Source organism: Rousettus aegyptiacus, unplaced genomic scaffold (assembly GCF_014176215.1).
Source record: "Rousettus aegyptiacus isolate mRouAeg1 unplaced genomic scaffold, mRouAeg1.p scaffold_m13_p_1, whole genome shotgun sequence".
NCBI lineage: Eukaryota > Metazoa > Chordata > Mammalia > Chiroptera > Pteropodidae > Rousettus > Rousettus aegyptiacus.
This window is the reverse complement of record NW_023416284.1, coordinates 106,335,361-106,357,281: the sequence shown is the minus strand read 5'-3', so window position 1 is coordinate 106,357,281 and position 21,921 is coordinate 106,335,361. Positions and strand designations below refer to the sequence as shown.

General features: G+C 36.3%; 1 protein-coding gene across 11 annotated transcripts in view; it reads left to right on the top strand.

The window, feature by feature from the left end:
* Nucleotides 1-21,921, top strand: part of PKHD1 (PKHD1 ciliary IPT domain containing fibrocystin/polyductin) — a 405,020-nt gene that overhangs the window by 315,019 nt on the left and 68,080 nt on the right. The window contains exon 62 of one of the 11 annotated variants that reach the window (XM_016147309.2): nucleotides 4,001-4,069. The exons of 9 other annotated variants lie outside the window; for them this stretch is intronic. In XM_016147309.2, coding sequence (XP_016002795.2) covers nucleotides 4,001-4,041 — 41 coding nt within the window. In that variant the 3' untranslated portion in view covers nucleotides 4,042-4,069. Of the gene's footprint in view, nucleotides 1-4,000; nucleotides 4,070-7,914; nucleotides 10,659-21,921 lie in introns of those variants that run through there. One more of the 11 variants, XM_016147308.2, reaches the window with a different exon arrangement.

The window sequence follows — 21,921 nt, the reverse complement described above, 5'->3', positions numbered from 1 at the left end:
AGATTTTTGTTACATGAATAAATGAAACAATAAAACATACACAATGAAACAGAAAAGGGTCTCAGCCTCTTTCCCCTCTGCCATCTTGGTCTGCAGTACCACTGCTCAGAGGGAACAACTGGGAAGTTACCATTTTTTAGAAATCAAGGATATGTATTAGTTATTATTTTAATAAGGATAATGATAATAAAACTCATTTATATAACAAGTGGGAATCCTGAAAAATGAGTTGGTTATGTAAAGCATGTCAATAAAAAAGGGAGACAGAATAAGAGAAATTGTCCTAGACCTAGAAGCCAATCTTTCTACTACAGAATTAGAAACTCCCTATGGGACACAGTTCCAATTTGCTTAGCTCCCTCACATAAGAAGTATTGATAAAAATTGAAGATAAGTTTCTGAAAGTCATTGCCATGGAGAAAGGAAGTCAAAGCTGACTTTTTATGTGGCCGTTGGTAATAACCTCTTCCCTTTTGAGAGATGTTGATAAGATGCAACTTTCTTGAGCATTGCCCATGTAGAAACCAGACTAACTCCACATCTAGGCCATGTTGTCTCTTTCTGCTTAAACACTTAAAGACAAAAGAGCCTATCCAGGAGCTATAAAAGATACAGAGTATATAAAATACTTACCCCCATGCCTGGCTTGGGATAAGCACTGAGTAAATACTAGTAACCACTATTCTGTTGCTACCACTGGCCTCATTTATCATAACTTTGGTTGGGGTGAAGACTTAAACATTTGATCATCACATATTAGCTGGTTCTTATGCTAGTTTTCTATTGCTGCCATAGCAAATTATTACACATTTAGTGGCTTGAAAGAATACTCATATATTATCTCACGGTTCTGCAGGTCGGAAGTCTGGTACACTTGGCTGGTTTCTCTGAGTCTCCCAAGGTTGAAATCAAGCTGTTGGCAGGACTGCATTGTTTTCTGGAGTCTCCAGGGATGAATCTGCTCCTAGTCTCATTTAGGTTTTTGCCCGAATCCAGTTCCATGTGATCGTAGGTCTGAGGCCTCCATCTCCTTGCTTATTATAGGCTGGAGGTTATGCTCAGCTTCTGGGGCTGCCCAAATTCCCTAGATTATGGTCTCCTTCATCTTCAAAGTTGACAACAATAGATTGTGTCCCTTTCATGCTTTGAACCTCTTCTGCCTTCTCTTCTATTGCATCTCTCTTATTCCAGCCAGAGAAAGTTCTTTGATTTTAAGGATGTGTAGTATTAGACTGGGTCTACCGAGATAATCTCCCCAGTTGAAGTCAATACCATGATCATATCTGCAAAGTCCCGTTGCCAGATTCATGTATGTGTTCAGGATAAGGGCATGAACATCTTTGGAAGGTTATTGCTCAGCTTACCACAGTTCTTTGTAAGGCCTTAGTTTTACTTATGGAAAGTGGAAGAATATGAAATAAATGTTGTGTTGGAATACTGATGCTGTCACTAAAAGATTTCTTCTCTCTCAGGAAGAATCCAGACTTAGTTTACCTGGTTTCGGGGCTATGATATGAATGTGGAGCATTCCATATCTGATGTGTAGGGTGAACATCAGGTTTTGATGAAAAAATTATCAGCATAACCTTGTTTATTTAATGTGATTATATAACATTGAGATTCCTAACCTGATTTGGAGCTCATTTTTTGCTATAAGTTACAGCAAGATAGTATTTTATTTTGATATACATTTAAGTATGTATTTTAAATATAATTTTTCACTCTGAGCTATCTTTGATGTATTTATTTATTATGTTCTCACTTCTAAATAGAGTCATCATTTGCCTCATCCACCAATTGCTCCTGAGTAAAGGGAAACAAAAATTAGGCATTAGAAAATCCTGGATGTCCAATGCCTGATAATGCTTGATGACACAAACGTGAACTTCTATAAGGAAAGCAACTCATTCTCCTGGCCCTCTCAGATATATCAATGGCTTGCCCAAATAGCTGAGTATTATCTTGCAAAAGCTTAGATGAGGGAACACTGCATTTTGCAGCAATTAATTTTGCAGCGAAAGCAGTCTGTTTAAAGATGCCTGCAGCACTCACTAAAATGCGGATTGTTTTTCAAGGCCACCAGAGCTGCAGTGGGCTCAGGCTGGCTCATCAACAAAACAACAATGCTAAAATATGGCCTCCTGGGTTTTGCAAAAGAAGGGACTAGAGGGGCAATGAATTATGCTCACCTGCTAGAGCTGGGTGAAGACTGTAATTGTTTAGCCCCCCAGCACTACCCTGCAAGGGTTAAAATGACAGAGATATTAGTTGGTGATGGCTAAAATTGTTGGTTTGAAGCTCTGGGCAATACTCAGACTGTTATTTACCGGACTTGGTCGATTTACTTCTTAATGCAATAATGACCTGTGAAATGAAACGTGAGCTAGACAATTGTTCCTCATTGTTTCCAGTAAAACATCCTTTCATACCCCATTAAACCACCATTAATTCCATATGAAAGAGAGTCACGCACAAGCACCCGATGGTATCTCTCTCTTTCTCGGACTTTCTTGTCCCCATGCTCCTGTTTAATTTTCCTTCTTTTTCTTTGTATCTCCTCTTTTCTTCTTCTCTCTCTTTTTTTCTCCAGAAAGAAGATGAACATAATGGAGTATGTGGTGAGAAATTCCCTTGAAGGACACATTGATTTACATCTCTTCCAAAACAGGGGCAGGGTTTCAATTTCTGAGCTTTAACCTGGCTCTGTTTGTCTTGAACATGAAAAGTGCGACAGAAACATAAAAGTTTTTAAAAACAAGGATCAGTTGTTTAGTCTTATTTAAAAAAGATCCAGATGCCCATTCCAGATGGATAGGTGTGTATCCTCCACACTGGTTGCTGAGTAACTGCTGCTGGGAAACTAACCATGTGAGAGGGTGAAATACTTTCATAGATCTGTGGAGGGCTTCTTCCTACAGCAAGACACACAGGTTACAGGAAGCCCTTTTGATTTCCAGAAGCTGTCTGGTTTTTCTTCTGCTTCCCTTTCTCCCTGGACCTATTGTAACTGCTCTGTAATTAAAGACCCCAACCAAAAAGTGCTGAGTCACATGGCGTTAGCGGTGCTTCTAAGCATTTTTTTCTCTGGCCCCTTTCTCCCTACAACCTCATAGCTGGGATTGTCTTAATTTCTTTCGGTGAGTGATTGGAATGCTTACTATTCATTTTGCCTCTTGGTGTTTGCATGGTTACTGCATCACTCTGATCTCTGCCTCCATGGTCACATTACCTTCTTCTCATAAGCTTCCTGATGAGGACACTTGTGATTCTATTTAGAGCTCACCTGGATAATCTCAGATACCTTCTCCATCTCTAGATCCTTAATCGAGGCTGCAAAGTTCTTTTTGCCATATAAGGCGACATTTCATAATTCTGATGATTAAAACATTAAGGCCTTTATTTTAACTAAAATACTTGGTGATTCCAAGATAAATCCAGATTTGGTAATTTACAGTCATTTTCCCTTTTCTCTTCTTGAAAGGGAAGAAGGAGAAAGAGTAAAGAAAATACCCTGAATCACCTAAGTCATTCTTGATCACACACATACTCACAACACCTCACTATCAATTTCTTAAAATAGCCTTCCTTATTTTCACATCCAGTTTTGGAGGTAGATTTAACACCATTTGAAAATTTCATCAATTGATATTCTCATCTCTCTCAAAATCGTTCCACTAGAACCTGAATTGTTCTGAATAGTCAGTAGTTTTATAGCTATACATTCTGGCACTGGTGTACATGAGAGTAGCTATAATTAGAAAGGCTAGTAAGTCCCCCACATTCCCCCCTCCAAACAGGGTCACGTGTGCTGGAAAATAAATGGTGCAGGAGGTTGAGCATTAAAAAAGATTTTTTTTTTAAGACAAGGAGAAAGGCCATTTAGACTCCTACTATATGAACCTACTTTTGAATCTGTTATATATATATATATATAAAAAAAAAAAAAAAAAAACTTCCTAAAAGTTTTCTGTCTAAAATGTCAAGCATTTACTGTTTGCAGCTGGTATCATGGAGGTCCTGGAACAAATAACTCCTTTGTAAGCAGTATAAGATAAGCCTGTGCAAATAGGTAAGTAGTACTGATGTGTGGGATTTTGACAGAGGAGAAAAGATCTTTCAGATAACCTATCAGACCAAACTAGTAGTTCCTTCAAGAAAGTTCTCCACCCCCACTATTAGAATGTCTTTTAATAAAAAGTTAATTTAAAAAGAAATCAGTAAAGTAATTAGTGATATAAATAAACAATTAATGGCTCATTTAAAACAAGCTTGATTTTTTTTAAAAGAAAAAAATAAATGAGAGTAACCCTTTACTGTTCAGAGTAAATTTATTCCTGGGCTAATAGCTTGTTGCAGGAGTTTACTGAGGGCCTGCGTGCCTTCAAGGGGATGTCCTCTCCACTTCAGAAAGAAGTGAAGTCTTGCTTCTCAGACAACCGTGTAAATTACTGGTGATGTCATCGCTTGTGTTACTTTTTGTTTAGGATGGTTAATTTTGTTAGTTTAACCAATATGAATTGATTCTTTATTACAATGTAATAATAGCTACTACTATTACAGTAACTTCCATTAACTGGGTACCTCTTACATGCCAGACATTGTGTTAGGTGCTTTATATATTGTATTTTTAACTCAGAAAGCAAGCCTCATTTTCATCATTCTGAACATGACAAACTGTGACTTACTGAGTTTAGAGACTTTGTTTAAATAATAAATCAAGTGGTAGAGCCTGGTTTTCTGTTAAAGTCTGTCTAAATTCAGTGTCTCTGCTTTTTTTCTTAGTGCCCATGACCTTTTCTACATAATAGCTTCCTGAGAGATTATATATAAGATTTATCTTTGACCCTCAAGTAAATAATGATTTAGTAAAATAATCCAAGTACCCAACCAACTATAATATCACTCAATATAAGATAAGCACTTGCAAATACATAAATAGTACTCTGAGTAAACTGGATAAGTGGGATTGTGACAGAAAAAAACTTTCCATATTGAGACATGAAGAAAGAATGCATATGTCACAAGGTGTGAGATGTTTTCATTTGGCTGCAGTATGGGAAACATGCTGAGAAAAAAGGGAGAGTAGAACAATATTTTTGGAGAGCCTTGAATGACAAACTGCAGTACTTCTATTTACCTCGGTAGCTACTGATGGGCCTTGGAAGATTCCAAATAGAGGAGGAGCCTGTAAGAAGCTATATTTTAGAAAGATTGTTCAGATAGCAGGAAGCAGAGTGAAGAATGAGTTAGAGCATACGCCAGATGGAAAGACTTGTTAGGACACTGTTTAAGTTGTTTAAATTTAGAGGAAATAAATTAAGGATCTGGGGAGAGATGGATGGCAATTAAAAGGAAGAGGATGGTACAGATCGAAGAAATACAAAAGAGAAAATAGAAAGTGTTTGCCTACTCCTGTGTGCTGGGAACTGATGAGAAGAAGTCAACAGTAACTTCATTGTAGATAGGATATCTTGGGAGAATGGAGATTAAAGTAGCAGACAGGGAGATATAATAGAAAAGAAGATGATGGCCTAAGTATTGACTTTAGTGAGTTTGGGGTGATCACTACTTGGGAGAGGAGCTATTCGAAATTTCAGCTGGAATCTCTGGGATTAGATATTGAGAGATAAATTGCAGCTAAAGATAAAAGTGGAGAATTTCCAGAATAGGAATAGGAGAAACGATAGGGTAAATAAGATTGCTAAAGAAGAGAAAAAGAAAGTAAACTGAAGCCAGAACTCTGGGGAGTGCATGGCATTGAGGAGAGTCGTTGTTTGAAAGTGTGCAAGTGGATAAGCAATGCATAAGTTTTACTGTGTCACAGAGACAAGGGGCACAAAGGTAGGACTACATACTGTGGGAGCAAAAACTCTCACTGTATGTTTACTTGCTGGGTTCTGAGGTGTTTTAATCTATTGCAAACATGGGATGGGGTGTCATCCCATGAGAGGAGAAGCTGGGCTAGTCTCATGCTTTGATAGAGGAAATAAGTACAGATATAATATGATTTAAAGAATTGGTTCACTGATGGCCTTGATGACCCCCAAATACTTCCCTACCCATGATGCCTTCTCTTTCTAGCCTGAAATTGCTACCTTCGCTTCTAGAGATTTTCCTTCAGAAAGTCAGTGATAAGATGTGTACATTCATTTGTTCATGCTTTCACTTAACCAGCAGATTTTATTGGGCATTTTCTGTGCGCCAGGTATTGTGATAAAAGCTGGGTATATAAAATGACATGATTCCTGCCCTGCCCTCATGTCTTATTAGGGAAAGTGAACAATAAGAGTTAAGCACATACATAAACATAGACAAATCAATATATAATTATGAATATTACCAAAACTGAGTAGGTGTTGGCCAGGTGATGTGTAGAGGGGAAAACAGTTTATGTGGAAATCCCAAGGCAGGAGAAGCAAAGAATTGGAGCAAAGAAGACGAGAGGAACTGAAAAATGGTGGACGTGCAATCATGTAGCCAGTGATGAGGTTAAACGAGTGGACAGGAGCCAGATCCTGAGGGGTCTTGTGAGATGTTTTAAGAAAATGAGATTTTATTTCACTTGTAATGGAGACTGATGTAATTTAATTTGCATTTTTAAAATTCTGGGAAAATAAATGGAAGTTTTCAAGAATGGATAAGAGATGAATTAGTAGTTCTACTTTAATGATCCAAGTGAAAAAAGACATTGACATGGATTCTTTTTGTAGTAGTGGAAATCTCCTAATTTCCCGATAATTTGTAAAATATTTAAAGAAGATATAAAAATATGATTGATAACAGTATTCATTAGGAATGTTCTGTTATTCTACCAATACTATCTGTGCCCTGATTCCATGTGCGTACATATGAACATTTTTCTAATCTTTGGAATGCCAAATATATGTAATTCATTGAGACTCACTAAAATTAAAGCATTCTTAAAATATACTTAGTCAGATTCCTTTTAAGTTTCTTTTTCACTCAGAAAATGTTTATGGAGAGATGGCACGTGTTAACAAAGGTATTAGGCAACACGGTTAAAAACATGAATAAAGAATGATCCTGCTCTTGAAAAGCTTCTAGGCCTTGCTTTGTTTCTGGATTTTTCCAAGAACAAAACTAAGTTTTTGCCCCAAGAGAGCAATACCATTTATTGTATAGTATAATGGATCCAATTAAAAGATTGGAAAATTAGTTCTATTATTATATAAAGAGATATCAACAGTAGCAAAAAACTACTTAGCCAATTTTTATTTAAACAAAGGTTTCTATACTGGAATACTCTGCTGAGGTATTTTGATCTTTGGAGATGAGATGCTTATGGTAGGTACTTGCAGTGAGAGTTAAAGCAAACAAAGGTCTTTTGGCCTGACCTTTTCCTACAGCATTGGCTTTATTTCTGAACAGACTCAATCCCCTTGAACCTAGACTACTTTCTTCTCTAATGCCGCTGTGCTTTCATGCCTGTGCACCTTCCACTCTCTTCTCAGAATCTGCTTCCCAGCCCTGCCTATTGGGTGATTGTTTACTCAAAATATTAATCAGACCACAGACGTGAATCACTACTCCAAGAGCCTTAAGCAACACATAAATATTTGGCTTGTGCCTCTGGGGAGGATATTGCAATCCCTAACAGAATTGGAAAAAGACTTAGAAGAACCTGAGACTTGAGGACTAGCAGGAATTGCGACTAAGGATTCAATGCTGTCAGCCCTCTCTCTTTGTTCTTTCTGCTTGTCTCTGCTCCTCGTGACTCTTAGCCTCACTCCCTCCTGCTGCCAAAAAACCTTTTCTGTCTCGAGGGGACTATTGCTTCACTAATACCACTTTAGTAATCCCAGATGAAAAAGGAATTTTTTTCCCTCCCAATGTCTACATATCAGGCCTAGGTAAGTCCTGATAATTTCTATTTGACCTTTATGCCTCTTTCAGGACCAATCAGTGGGTCTAAAGAAATGGAGAACTATGGTTGGTCAATGCTTGGTTATGGATCCACTCTTGTGGCCAGAGGTCAGGATCCATAACTTGGAGAAGCGGGAGGGTGAAGACATGATGGACCGCCAAACAGGAGCTATATATACTATACTTATCTCTTGAGACCCATCTAAAGAGGTACTTTGGGAAGCTTTGCTTAACCCTGTATTGAGAATGGGCATCCTTCCTTTATACCTCTGCATGACAATGAACCTGAACCATTGTATTATATTTGCATATTTATTGCATATTTACATGTTTTACACTGAAAGCTTGCTGAAGTTAATGATGCTTTTGGAGTATTTTCAGGTAATTGATTCATTTCTCCTTAGTTCATCCACATAGATTCAGGAGTATATTAGCTACTGGTATGAAGGGCATGGTCAAGCTAAATGAAAAGAAAGACATTTTGATTCTATACCCCATTTTATTAGCCTATTTAGTCAAAGCCAGCCTTATTCAAAGAACATTCTATTTTTTAGCCTTCTGTTGCTTTGTTATATAAAAAATATTTCAAACACTGGAGTAATATTCAACAATTTAAAATCAAGGGGCCTATAAAAGTAACCTATATTCCAGCAAATGGGCCTTTAGTAACTTTTCTTCTTTTATTATTAAAATTTGATTTTAAAGAATTTTATTATTCAGTGATATATAGAGTAGCATAATGAGCAGCCATGTACCTACCATTTTTAGAAGAAAAACATTATAAATTTACAAAGATGTTGAAGCCCCAATTGAATTCCCTTCCCTGCCCTCTTCCAGCGATAACTATCTTGAATTTGGTGATTCTCACTCCTCTGCATTTCTTCACACATTTTTTTTTCTTTGTTGACTTTAGTTCCAAAAAAAAAAAAAAAATGAATAATCACATTTTTACCCTGTGTAGGGGTATACCTGCATCAGTGACATTTACCACTTTGATCTATGCTGAAATATCTCTCCATATCAGGTGATACATTTCTCCTCATGTCCTTCCAAGGGATTGGCAACAAATCTGCTAGTATTATTGAGTAAACGGCAAAAAAATGCAAAGAGGCAAAGTGGGAAGGTGCTCAAGGAAAACCAAACTCAGTTCTCAGTTCTGTTGAGGAAATTGGAATACACCTCTAGTGTATCTTTCATATTCCTCATCAGCCCATGTGTTTCTCAACATCCTGTGAATTAAACAGCCTGTAATTTAAATTCTAGGCATAGTAGATATCAGAGAAAACATACATGGCTGATATTTTAAAATTGTAGCAGTCTTTAAAAGTGATTCAGTTCAAAATTTCTGCTTTCTTTATATATTAGCAAGCATTGATTTTTATAATTTTTTCTTCCTTTCAGGAAAAGTAATAATGAAGTAGAAGGAGCTTGGGTATACTTACTCCCCCAGGTATTGTCTCTGTGATCTTGGGCAGAGGTCTTAGTCCCTAAGCCTGTTTCTTTATCTCTAAAATGGATACTTTTTACAGATAGACAAGACTTGTTCTACCTGTTTGTCAGAGTTGCCAGTTTTAGACATTTGCAATACTCAGAGGACATCAGTGCTAGATTATAAGTATTCTTCATCAAGGCAGTCCTCTCTGTCATATGTTGCTATTATTCTCCCTCCCAACTGCAGATGTTTAGGAAAAAAATAAGATAATTCATGTGGCTCATAAACTATAAAACAGCGTACATATAAAGAATAATAATAACTTTGGCGAATGCCGTTCTGTGTCCCATCATGGGGGCAAAAATGATGGAGATACTTATTCTGCCTGAGTAAATATTTTTTAGTCTTGAGGCTCATAACAATGCTAATTAATTATTTTCATTTTAAGATTTTAGCATCATAAAAAACAAAAATAATGTTGTATTCATTTGCTTTGACACATCCTTAGTCCAGAACCCAGATGTCAAAATCTATTTACTTACTAATTATGTAAAAAACTCGTAAATGTGAATTTTTTCTTCTATTGTGGCTTCAGGAGAGGCTCTGAGGCCTGAAGCCCAAATAATAGATGACAAAATCTGCGCCTTTTAAAGTGAAGTTTCAGAGTTCCAGCTCTGTTCATGGAACTTTCTGCAATGATGCTAATTTTCTATGTCTGTGTTATCTAATATGGTAGCCACTACCACCTGTGCGTATTCAGCATTTAAAATGTGACTGGTGATATTTAGAAACTAAATTTCATTTTATTTTATTATGATTAATTAAAATTTAGGCTTACATGCCACATGTGGTGAGTGGCTACTGTATCAGACAGTGAACACTAAGACAATCTGTGTTGATCTTGCAAAGGTAGTGGCTTAAGACTAGTACAGCCTCTGCCTATTTTGCTGTTTATATATATCCAAAGTATATGAGAAGATGAGAATTAATTGAAAAGTGGAACAGAACTGCTCTGAGGATCACATTATCTATCATTTTCAGTGTGCTATGAATTATCCATCTCTTCTCGTGGTGGGCAGAGCATAATGCTTATCTTTATGTCTCTTTCCAAATACACTGGTTTTTAAAGCAGCCCTAGGAGAAGTTTACAGACAGAAACTGTTATCTGACACACTGAAGAAGAGTCTACTGGTGAGAGACTGGTCGAAACAACTTGTGCTGAAGAAAGGGCTCCACTTTCAGTTTGCTGAGCAAAGATGCCTGGCCATCAGTGGAGCAGATATGGGCCTATTAGGGGAGCATATTTTACCTCATTTTAACGGAGACACACCTAGGAGCTGTGAGATGAGGTAGACCCTGGGCAGCAGGAGCTACCAGCTATGTCTTGAACAGCCAGCAGGAACAGGCATTGCCCATTCAAGATTCTTAGTTTGTTTCTGTGGAACCCACCAGAGAACCTAACCCCAAAAAAGTGTCAGTTTTAGACATCTGCAATACTCAGAGGACATTAGTGATGAATTATAAATGTTTGTCATCAAGGCAAGCCCTCTCTGTCCTATGTTGCTATTCCCTCTCTCAACTTCAGGCCCCAAGGTCGACCCTGGAGAACGAGAGGCTTCATAGTGAGGAGAGGAAGAGAAATCCAGGTGGGAAATGGTGCACAGACAACCACACTTTTTCCCATCCCAGATTTCTCAGCCTAAGGCAGACCCAAGCTGGAAAGAAAGTTTTCAAAAGGATTTCAGATTGCATTGGATCAAACTGAAAATTTTAATATGTGAAAGAAAAGCTATGTCATCTATCTAGGGTTTCATCAGGATCTGAGAAAAATTATTTGACAGCATGAGTTCAAATGAGAATTGGTTAGAAAGACTAAATTTCCCCTCTTGCACCTGCTGAGTCCAGCTCATTCAGTAAACTGATTACAATAATAAGGATAATTGTACATTATTAATGACACATTAATAATCATGGTGATGAATAGCTAACATTTATCAAGTGTTTACACCTGCTGGGTACTCTTCCAAGCATTTTTTTGTTTTAACCCCTCAGCTGGAGACACATATGGAACAAATTCCTCTCTCTCTAAAATAGTTCAGGTAGGTGGGTTGTAAGATTATCTGAATTGCACTGGAAGATAAAAATCACACCTACTGGAAAATCATTATAATCTAATATTTGTTAAACACACATAAGCATTTTACATGCATTATTTCATTTACTACTTTAATAGTACTATGAAATAATTACTCAGTTCATCCATTCTATAGATGAGTAAATTGAGCTTCAGAGGAGTGAAGTCAGTTCACCTATGGGCAGGTGTAGTCTGGGAATCTAGGGCTACAGGCTTGAATTGCATTGGATTGGACTGGAATATATGGCTCTTTACCAGTACTCCACATCAGAGGAGAGGACTAAGGCTTACTTGTTTTCACTATTTGAAAACAAGTACATTAGTTAAAAGGAAGAAGAAAGTGTCTTGCTCAAACAAAATAAAAAGTTGGTAAATTTCAACATTGCAAAACACGTTGAGTACTAATTAATAATAAAATTAGTTTTTTTCTCTTGACCTAAACTCTTAACTTTAGTATGGAGAAATGAGAATACAGAAATGGCTCAAATTGACAGTCAACATATATTACTACAAATATAGGAAAAACAAAAGCAAGGGACAACTCTCCATTTATGAACCCCTAAAGCATTCCTCATCTTCTCAATCTTCTTCCTCTCTACTTAATTTCATTGTTGTTCTTAAAATGAATTCCAAAACCCAAGAGAGGGATAAGGCTCTTACCAATAAGAAAAGGAAGAAGCTATGCTGTTACGGTTCAGTGTATTCTGAACTCTTGAAATTTGGAGCCTATTTATACTTTAAGACAAACAGAGATCATGTTAACAATAGCAGATGTTGCAAGGGAAGCATAGAGTTTATTATAGGCAGATCTATGTGGGGTCAGAAGCAATAGGCTCTTCCTGTGGAGGAAGTCGGATGGGCAGCTGCAACTTGGCTAGAAATGACTCCTTATTGCATTACAGTCCAGTCGGAGAGCACAGTGTGGTGTCCATCTCTGTTGGTTGGATCCACGTGCAACTTTGCTACTCCTTGCACAATTTTCTGGTTGTTCTCAGGCGTTACTTTCAAAACTGAGTAGGTGGCTTAAATACAAAGAAAACATCTAACCATTATGAAGGGACTAGGAGAAGCCTCATATTTGCAAATATGATTGGAAGCATTTATCTTTTCTTTTTCCCCCCACATCTTCTAAATATTAGCATTTAATAAAATACACATTTCTTTCATTTATTTTGAACTTCCTCCAAAGCCAGCAAATACCAGAACCTCAAATGTTATGATAGGATAGGTTCTTTATTGGTTTGTTTTCTTTTCATTCTTTCTGTTTTTACTGTGTGATTCTTTTTCATTATAAATCCTTATGTTTCCAACTCAAGGAGCCTGACTAATCAGAAGGGCTTCCAACAGAGGTAGACAAATATTCTCAATGCTGTCCTGAGACCCTACAGATGCAGATAGCTCTGCTATTCACAGGAAATGAAGAAGTCAGGTCCATCAGAGACAGGGGATTTCCTCTTCAGATAAAGTATGTTAGATGTTGCATATTAGTGATATAAAGCTTGGGAGTAGAAACAAGATGGTTTCAGATGATGGGTGAAATGGCCGCCTCTTATCCCTAATGCCTCGGAAAGCAGAGCCTGAGACAAAGGCTTGCATATAAGTTATTTATTTGAGAGGTGAACTCAGGGTGGGGGACAGCAGTAGTGTAACAAAGGAGGGAAAGCAATTCAAAATGCCTACAGGAGATGCTTGATCCTGTGAGGCCTTCTGAGGACCCTTATGAAATGTATCTCACTATTGCCCATGGGCAAAAAGAGGAAACAGGAGTTCGTGTCTCCAATTAGTCAAAAGTAGCACTCACTCCAACATTTCCTGGTTGCACATGTATGAATGCAAAGCGGTTCATCTCATGCAGCTGCATTGGAGATGCTCGGAGGCAGAAGGCAATGGGCTGTCAGAGTCCTCCTGCATGGAACAGGAAGACATATCAGTGGCTGGAGTGAGAGATGGGACCATGAGGATTTGAAGTGGCACACAGGAATATCCAACACAGCCTACTTAAGAAATGGTTATTATAGGGTGATGGTTCATAATCAGCTCAGAAAGAGTTGCCTTGAGGTCCCATCTGTATTATTTACCAGCTATGTTTCCTGAGTAAGTTATTTGCTCCTAGCTCCAGTTTTCTCATTTTTAAATTAATGGCACTTATCTGATTGATGTGATGAGTAAATTAATCAATCACATATGATAAATCTCAGGTACGATGATTTCAAAGTCATTAAAAAATAACTATGACACAAATGTTTTATTATTAAGCACATCTAATTTGATTTAAACTTATGGCAAACCTTAAACAGGCCTGTCATGGATTCTGAAAGAGCCCCATATGCTGCAGGAACATTTACTCCCCTTGTCTTCCATATCTATACCCATAAAATAAGGGTGTTGAACTAGATGATTCCTGAAGTTAATTTCAAATCTAAATTTTGGATCATCGAAAAATTTATTTTATTATTAATGAATATGGATTAGCTAGAATATCTTATTTCCTAGTCATGCCAAAAGAAGAGTGACTCACTTGTGTGTAATGCGCATGCACACACACACACACACACACACACACACACACATGAACTTGTTATAAATGTGTTCATTAAATATAACTAATACTGACTGTTCCCAATTCAAGATGGATTGATTTCCAAAAGCTGATTATTTACAACATGGGATGTTTTGTCACACAATGACTGTGTTAAAAATAATAGGCAAATTTCCAGGTCAATTACCAAAAGCTTATTTTAATCATGATGTTCCGTAACTGCGATGTTTTATTACTAATATTTTTCTGGATTCTGAACACTATGTGTTACAATAATCCTTTTCATCATAGAAAGAGTTCTGCCTTTTCATGCTAAGGCCACTGTAATTTGTGTGCTAGGAAGTCTCTTTCCTCCTAGGGAGTAGGGCCTATGAACTTTTTCTAAGTATCTTAACTTCTTCTAAAGTAGGACACTTTTCAGAGGGAAAACAGAAAACTACTAATAATTTTGCCAGGATGACAAGTATAATACAGGCTAGTCCTGAGAGCAACAGGGTTGTCTGAGTCGTGTACATCCCTGAAAGTGCTTTCATGGCCCATTTATGAACAGAACAATATGGAAAATATCATTTATTTTCCTTTTCACTGTTGTTAATTCAACAAATGTTTACTGATAATCTACCAGGTACAGCATTTGGGGAGATAGTGTGGTAAAATGGATGTGGTACCAGACTGCAGGGCTTAGAGTCTAGTGTGAAATGGAGACATTAAATAACTAATTGTAATACAGCATGAGTGTGATAACTGAGTCCAGGGCATCAGAGAACCACACAGCAGGGGGGTCTTAGCAGATGCTCTGAGGTAGGAGCTAGAAAAGTTTTCTGTAAAGGGCCAGATAGTAAATATTCTAAGCTTTCACTATTTTGGGCTTAAAGTGCCATATATGGTCTCTGTTTCTCTTCCTGCTCCTTGTCTTCCTTCTCTTTTTATTCTTTTAAAATACTCTAAAAGTTCTTAAACCTTTCTTAGCTTGAGAGTTATACACAAACAGGCATGGGCAGTTTTGGCCCAAGGACACTAATATGTCAACCCTTTATCTAGGAGAATAGGAAAAGCTGTCTGGAGTGAGTGACACTGGGATTTGAAAGATGAGTGAGTACGCCCGGTAAAGAGTTGTCCGAAAAATGACATTAGATGGAGGGATAATAAGTACAAAATCACAGAGATCAGAGACTATATTATTTCTTTAAAGCATCAAAAGAAATCCAATCTGGCCAAAGGTGGCCCAAGATGACACTGAGATGTGAAATGTGAAAGATCTGTTCTTAAAATGTCTTATAATCTATGTTAAGGGCTTGATCTTAAGTGTTGAGACACATTCAGAAAATATTTTAATTGAGAGAGTATCATGGTCATATCTGAATGTTTAAAAGATTATTCTGACTGTCCTGTGGAAAATAGATTGGATGGGCATGAGAGGTGGCAGGGAGTCTAGTATGGTAGCAAAAATCCAAAGGACACTTAATGAGGCAGCATAGACCAAGATGACTATATGAGAAATATATGGATTCAGTGAGATTTCTAAGGTTAAATTTGGCTCAATTTGTTGATTGATTGGGTGTAGGAAATGAAGAAGGGAAAGGAGGCAAGGATAACTTCTAGGCAATTGGTGGCGCCATTGACTGAGGAAGAACCCTAGAGGAGGAGCAGGTTTGGAGAAGAATTCGACTTTAGACATTATAAATATGAGGTACATGCTAGATATCCCAGTGGTGATGCCCAACAGGGAGTTCGATGTACAGCTCTGTAACTCACATGAGAGGTCAAAGATTGAAGATCATCATATATATGGGAACCAAGGCCAAGGCAAGCATAAAATTATGTACATAGAATAAGAAGAGCTTCCCAATGTTGAAGGTATACCTATTCAAGGAGGATCTTACAAAGCATATGCGAAGGAATAGATAAACATGTAAGAAAACTGGGAAATTGTAGAATAACTAAATTCAAGGAATGAAAGCATTTCGAGATAGGCAGGATGGTACCAGTATCAAATACTGTAAGTATAGAAAATAAAATAAAGCTTGAGAAGAAATTTTTGGATCTAGTAACACAGACTTAATTGGTGACTTGATATAAGCAGTTTCGGGGAAGTGGTGGGACTGAGAGTCAGACAGCACTGGGTTGCAGAGTGCGAGTACATAGAGATAGTTAAAGTAAAACCTTTTATCAAGAAGTCTAGTGAGTATGAAAGATTGAAGGAAAAAGAGGGAAACAGAATGGTAGCTAGAGCTGAATGTGGGAATGGGGAAGGGATTTCCTAAGGTAGGAGAGGTCTTGAACATGTTTTAATGCTCATGAGACATCAATAGATGTAAAGTAAATGTATAAAAGCAAGGTTGCTTGAAAAACCAGGATGATATAGGATTTAGGGCATAGGTGGAACAGTGCAAGGTTTCCAATGAGGCCAACCAGGGCTGCTACCCAGCCTGTGCTCTGCTCACCAAGATATGCTTACTCGCATGGGGCTGTATCCTGCTGAAGTTCCTTGTTCTCATTGCAGGTATCTTTTGGGTCAGAGATGGCCTTATACAGGAATAAGAGCCTCTCAAAAGAGCTAAAAGAAAGTAGAAATAATGAATGAATAGCCTACACAAGTTCTTTTCAGATACCATTTTCAGTTCATCATTCTTCCTCAGAATGACTCCTAATACTTTTAGTTGAGAGACGCCCTCCCCCTTTAATGTCAAAAAACTCTCCAGACTGTCACAGTAATAATTTCTTGATTACCTATTAATATTGGAAAATAAATGTTGATATAATGTTACTATGTATTCAGCAAGTCTTTTAAATAAACATATTTCAGTGATCATCATGCAGCTATACAATTTTTTTAAAAAGTAAGAATCTATGTGCCAAATACTGTTTTTCCAGTCTACATAATGCTTGGTTAGCATATATATCAGCTCCTTTGCAATAATTTTGAGAGTTCAACTTATAGTAACTCATTCACAGCTCAGACCCACAAGCCAGAGTGCTGGGCTCAACTCTTGCTTTCAGAAAAGGCAACATCACATATAAAAGCTGCTAATACTTCCTTGACTTTCGAAGAAATGAGGTAAAATTTATTTTCATTCCAATGGAGAATCAAATTCACATTTTTAAGGCATTTCATGATAAGAATTTGGCATGGGATAGGACTATAAGGAAAAAGTCACGAGTGGATAGGTGAAGAAATGGTACAGAGTTTGGGGACTGAAGAGTGTCAGTGACTAAATAGACAGAAAATGCTTTCTAGTGTTTAATGATCCACTTTCCAGCTATTCTGCTTGTTCCTCCTACATCTGCTCTTCCTCTTCCCCTTTATTTTCCCTCTTTTGCTAGTTATGCTACACATTTTCTACCAGGATAGATTCCTGGAGTGAAGTGAGAAATAGAGATGGTATACAAAGTTGTCCTTGATAGGGATGGGGAACAACATTCAACTGGAAATTCCTTTTTAGGACTGCGGTATCTCTTACATAGAATAAAATCTCAATTCGTTAGCATAATCGTCGATGAGCTTTGTAATCTAACCTCTATCACAAGACTCTGGCCTCCTCTTCAGGTACCACATTGCTTCCCAGTACATCTAAACACTTCATGTTGCTTAAAGTCTCTGTACTTTTGGACAGTATGTTCTAATCATTCTTGCAGTTTCATGAGTGTCTATGTCATATCTACCTATCTAAAAAATAAACCCCATGCTAGAAAGAATTGTAGAGTAAACTCCCTCTCTACAAGTTTTGACTGGCTAAAGTGAATGTCAGGGGAGGAATAAAAAGTGTGGGGCTTCGGTGGTTTATGCCTGTTGTATGTTAATGTTAGTTTGAAAAGTGAAATATAATAATATTAAAGGTTTCTCCTCTCTTTTTTCTATATTGGACTTGTATTGAATCATCTGTTATTTGTTTATTTGTTCTTACAAATATTTATTTTTATTCTTAAGACTCCTAGGGGGGAAATTCTCCATTAATTACAGCCCTCATATATTCAGAATCTTAATTATAAGGATAAAAAATATTATTGTAATAGATGTAGTAAAAGCATAAATAAAATGCTTCTTGACTATGCCCTCATTGTCCATTTCAATTCAGGTAAATTACCCAGAATGCCCAACTCTGTAAAACTACAGAATGAAAATGGACCAGTACAGTTATTCGGAAGCAACACAGGGATTCTTAATCAATTCAATATTCTAAAGGTCCAATGTTCTTATTACTAGGACTGTGAGGGGAGAAATACACATTTTCAGAAAACTCGCAATGATATTTTTACAAGTCTTCCATTTGTGTTTCTGTAGCACTTTATACAGATGTTCATGTAGCATTATATACTACGTTAATTGCAACACACATTACACTGCAGTACTTTGTCCGTTTGTCTATCTCCCCTTGAATTTTCATGCTTCGAAGGTAGAAGACCATTTCCCTTCATGTCCTCATCACCGAGCACAAATTCCAGGAGGAGTATAGTGAATAATCAATATCTACTTAATAGAAAGCAACTCCAAGCAAAAAAATGGATTTCTGAGAATTCTGATTCCCAGAAAAAATTTGATCCATTTGAATCCTCTATTCTTTATTGAGATCTTAGAGGATAAACTATATAGCTATTACTTCTGATTATTACATTATCTGAGATATGGTCAATTTGATAGGTTTTTAATTTCAGCAATAAAAAATGGTGGAAATTTTTTCTTTTTTTTTTCATGTATAACTATATACATAATATCCTTGATTTTGCTTCTTTGCCTGCAAAGCCTAAAATACTTATTATTTGGTCTCTTACAGAAAAAAATTTCTGACCTCTGACCTGTAAAATGCTTTATATAAGCTTAAGAAACAATTACTTTGTAAAATATCCATAAGTGACATTTGAACACTAATGTGGAGATTGAATTCATGAATTCTACTTCTCACCTAATCTATGTCTGACCCTTCTTTGGTACCTTATTTGACTTGGTGTAAGGTTGACTGCATAATGAGTGCTTGATAGAAGGGGGTTAATCAATTTATTTCTCTAGCTGCTCAGTTTTAGGAAAAGATTTTGCCTTATTCTCTTAGAATTTTAATTAATAGAAACCTAAAAATGCAATGTAAACACAAATATTTATAATGAGAATTATTTTAAATGCCTAGGCTAGACCGTGAGAGATATGCTCAGCAATAAATGTTAGAATCTTCAGACAGACTTAACTCTCTGCAAGACACTAGAAGTTGACGAAATCTGTGAATGACTAGAGATGATAACTCAGACGACCTCTGAATTAATACATTAGGCTAAATAGACTGAGTTTTTATTTAATTTTAATTTAATAATTTCAAATGCAACATTACCAGTGACATCAACCATAAAAATATTCTAAAAGATCTCAAAATTAGGTAACTACATAGAGCAGGAATTGCATCAGGTAAAATGAAACCTAGAGTAGATGTATTTGTTCATTCAGATTAACATTTTAATGAAATTTATCTTTGTCCCTTTTGCTCATAGGGAAGTCCTTACTAATTTCTCTTGTTAAAAGAACACATTATCAGCTGTCTGGATCCCCGTGGGTTGTATTGTAAATTCTGTTTAAATATAGTTTGAATAAACCAGTCAAGAATTTAACCTCTATTTGCCAAACTAATTGCATGGGGGTTTAAAACTACCAGTTAGTTGTGTAGTAAAACTATATGTAATCAATTAGAGTGAACTGATTATGTTCAGACAGCTTCATTTCTGAAGAATCTTGTTAGCAGTTGAAATCTTTGAGTTATTTGCCTAACTCTTAGAAAACAGCTCAGACTTTTTTATAAGCATAAGGTATTCAGTTCCTCAAATTTCATAGGACTTCCAGGTAATGGAGCTGCATTGTATAAAGGAAGCAATATTAAATGCATACAGAGAGAATGGTTCTGTAATATTATCCTTCCCTTAGTGAAATACAAATGAGATATTAATTTCTGATTCCCTCTCTGAATGACCTAGCCAAGGGGCTGGTGTGCTGTGAATCAGGAGTCCAATACTAGGAAAACCCAGTTCTAATGGATTATTGTCTTCCTCTGGGTAGCTGCAGATGTGTTGCAGAGATACCAATCCAGAGACATTAGAGAGTGAGAACCTTGGTGTGATTCTTAATAATGAAATAGAAAACTTGGAATCTGGACTAGAGAGAGCATTCAGAGAAAGAAAGGGAGAAGAAGATGGGACCTGGTGACATTCCTCACCCAGAGAGAATTGAGTTTAGCTATAGATGATATTCAAATGATATTTCCATTTATCAAAACAGGTTTGATGTAGTAAGGTATCATTCATGATTTTCTTCCTGTTTACATTATAGATCTGTTTTTCCCAAATCTTAGAATTGGGGGGTTTTATTCAGATATAATAATTTGTATTGTATTTTTAGCTTCTAATTTGTACAAATTTCTCAGAAACACTTGGTAATTTTGTGATTTGCTATGAAATCAGAATTAAAGCACAGTTAATATTTTCTATTTATTCTTTCTGCTAATGAGTACCTGGCATTGATCAAACTAAGGCCAAGTTCTACTAAAACATCACCAGCTAATATTCCCTATGCATACTTTAGGTTGAATAATTACTTATGCAACTGATTATTATCGTATATATATGTGTGTGTGTATATGTGTATATGCAATAATAATCATATATATATGTACCTTATAAAAATAGAAGCCAAATATGTCCTATTTATGACTATTCCTAGTATCATAGCTCTTACCAAATATTTTTTGAACTCATGAATGTGGTTCTGGTCTTTGCAGTAGCCCAAAAAGCATGGAGCTACATTTTGCAGTTACCATAGACACAAAAAGAATTAAACAAATAATTCAGGACCATTACAGCTTCCTGACAAATTATATAATACAATTTTAGAGGCTCTTATATTATTGAATAAAACATTTTGTTATGGTTTCAAATGTCCAGTATCAAAGTACTTTCTACAAAAAACCTTTTTGGAAAATAATACTCCTTCTAATTGGAGTGTTAGCTGCTTTATACTAAGCAAATACTGTCTTGTAATAGTAAAGATATTTTATTTAATAAAGTCATTCTAGCATTCTTAGTTTAGAACTGTCAGCCAAATATCCAAGTACTAGTGAGGATATGAAGGAACTAGAACTCTCATACATTGTTGGTAGGAGTGCAAAATTGTACAGATACTTTGGAAAACAATTTGGCAATTTCTTATAACATTATACATATGCTTAACATATGCTCCAAAGATCCTACTCCTAGTTATTTATCCTAGAGAAATAAAGTTATATTTACACTAAAACCTGTAGATGAATGTTTAGAACGGCTTCATTGTGGTAGTCAAAAACTGGAAACATCCCAATATCCTTCAGCAGGGGTATAAATAAACAAACTGTGGTATATCCATACAAGTGGAATACTACTCAGAAATAAAAAGGAGCAAACTATTGATACATATTGATATTGATATATGCAAGATGGTTGATACTCAAAGACATGTGCGAGTGAGAGAAACCAGTATGAAAAGGCTATAGACTGTATGATTCCAACTATGTGATGTTCTGGAAAAGGGAAAATTATAAAGACAGTGAAAAGGTCAGTGGCTGACATAGGTATAGGTATAGTGAGAATATTACTATAAAAGAGTAGCATAGAGAGTTTGAGGGCATGAGAGACTTGTTTTGTATTTTAATTATAGAAGTGGTTACACAAATCTATATATTATTGAACTCCATAGAACTGTATACTAAAAGAAAAAATTACCATATGACAATTTTAAAAATAAAATAACCTTTCGGCACATAAGATTTAGATAATTTTTTACACTTACAGTCAGATAATATCTTCTTAGCACATCTCAATTGGAGACCATAGGTTTTGAAAGCCATGATGTGGTTATCTGAGAGCGAAAAGGTGGAAAAGTTAGCTCTAGTATAATTAAAAAAAAAAAAAAAAAGAAATAAAATA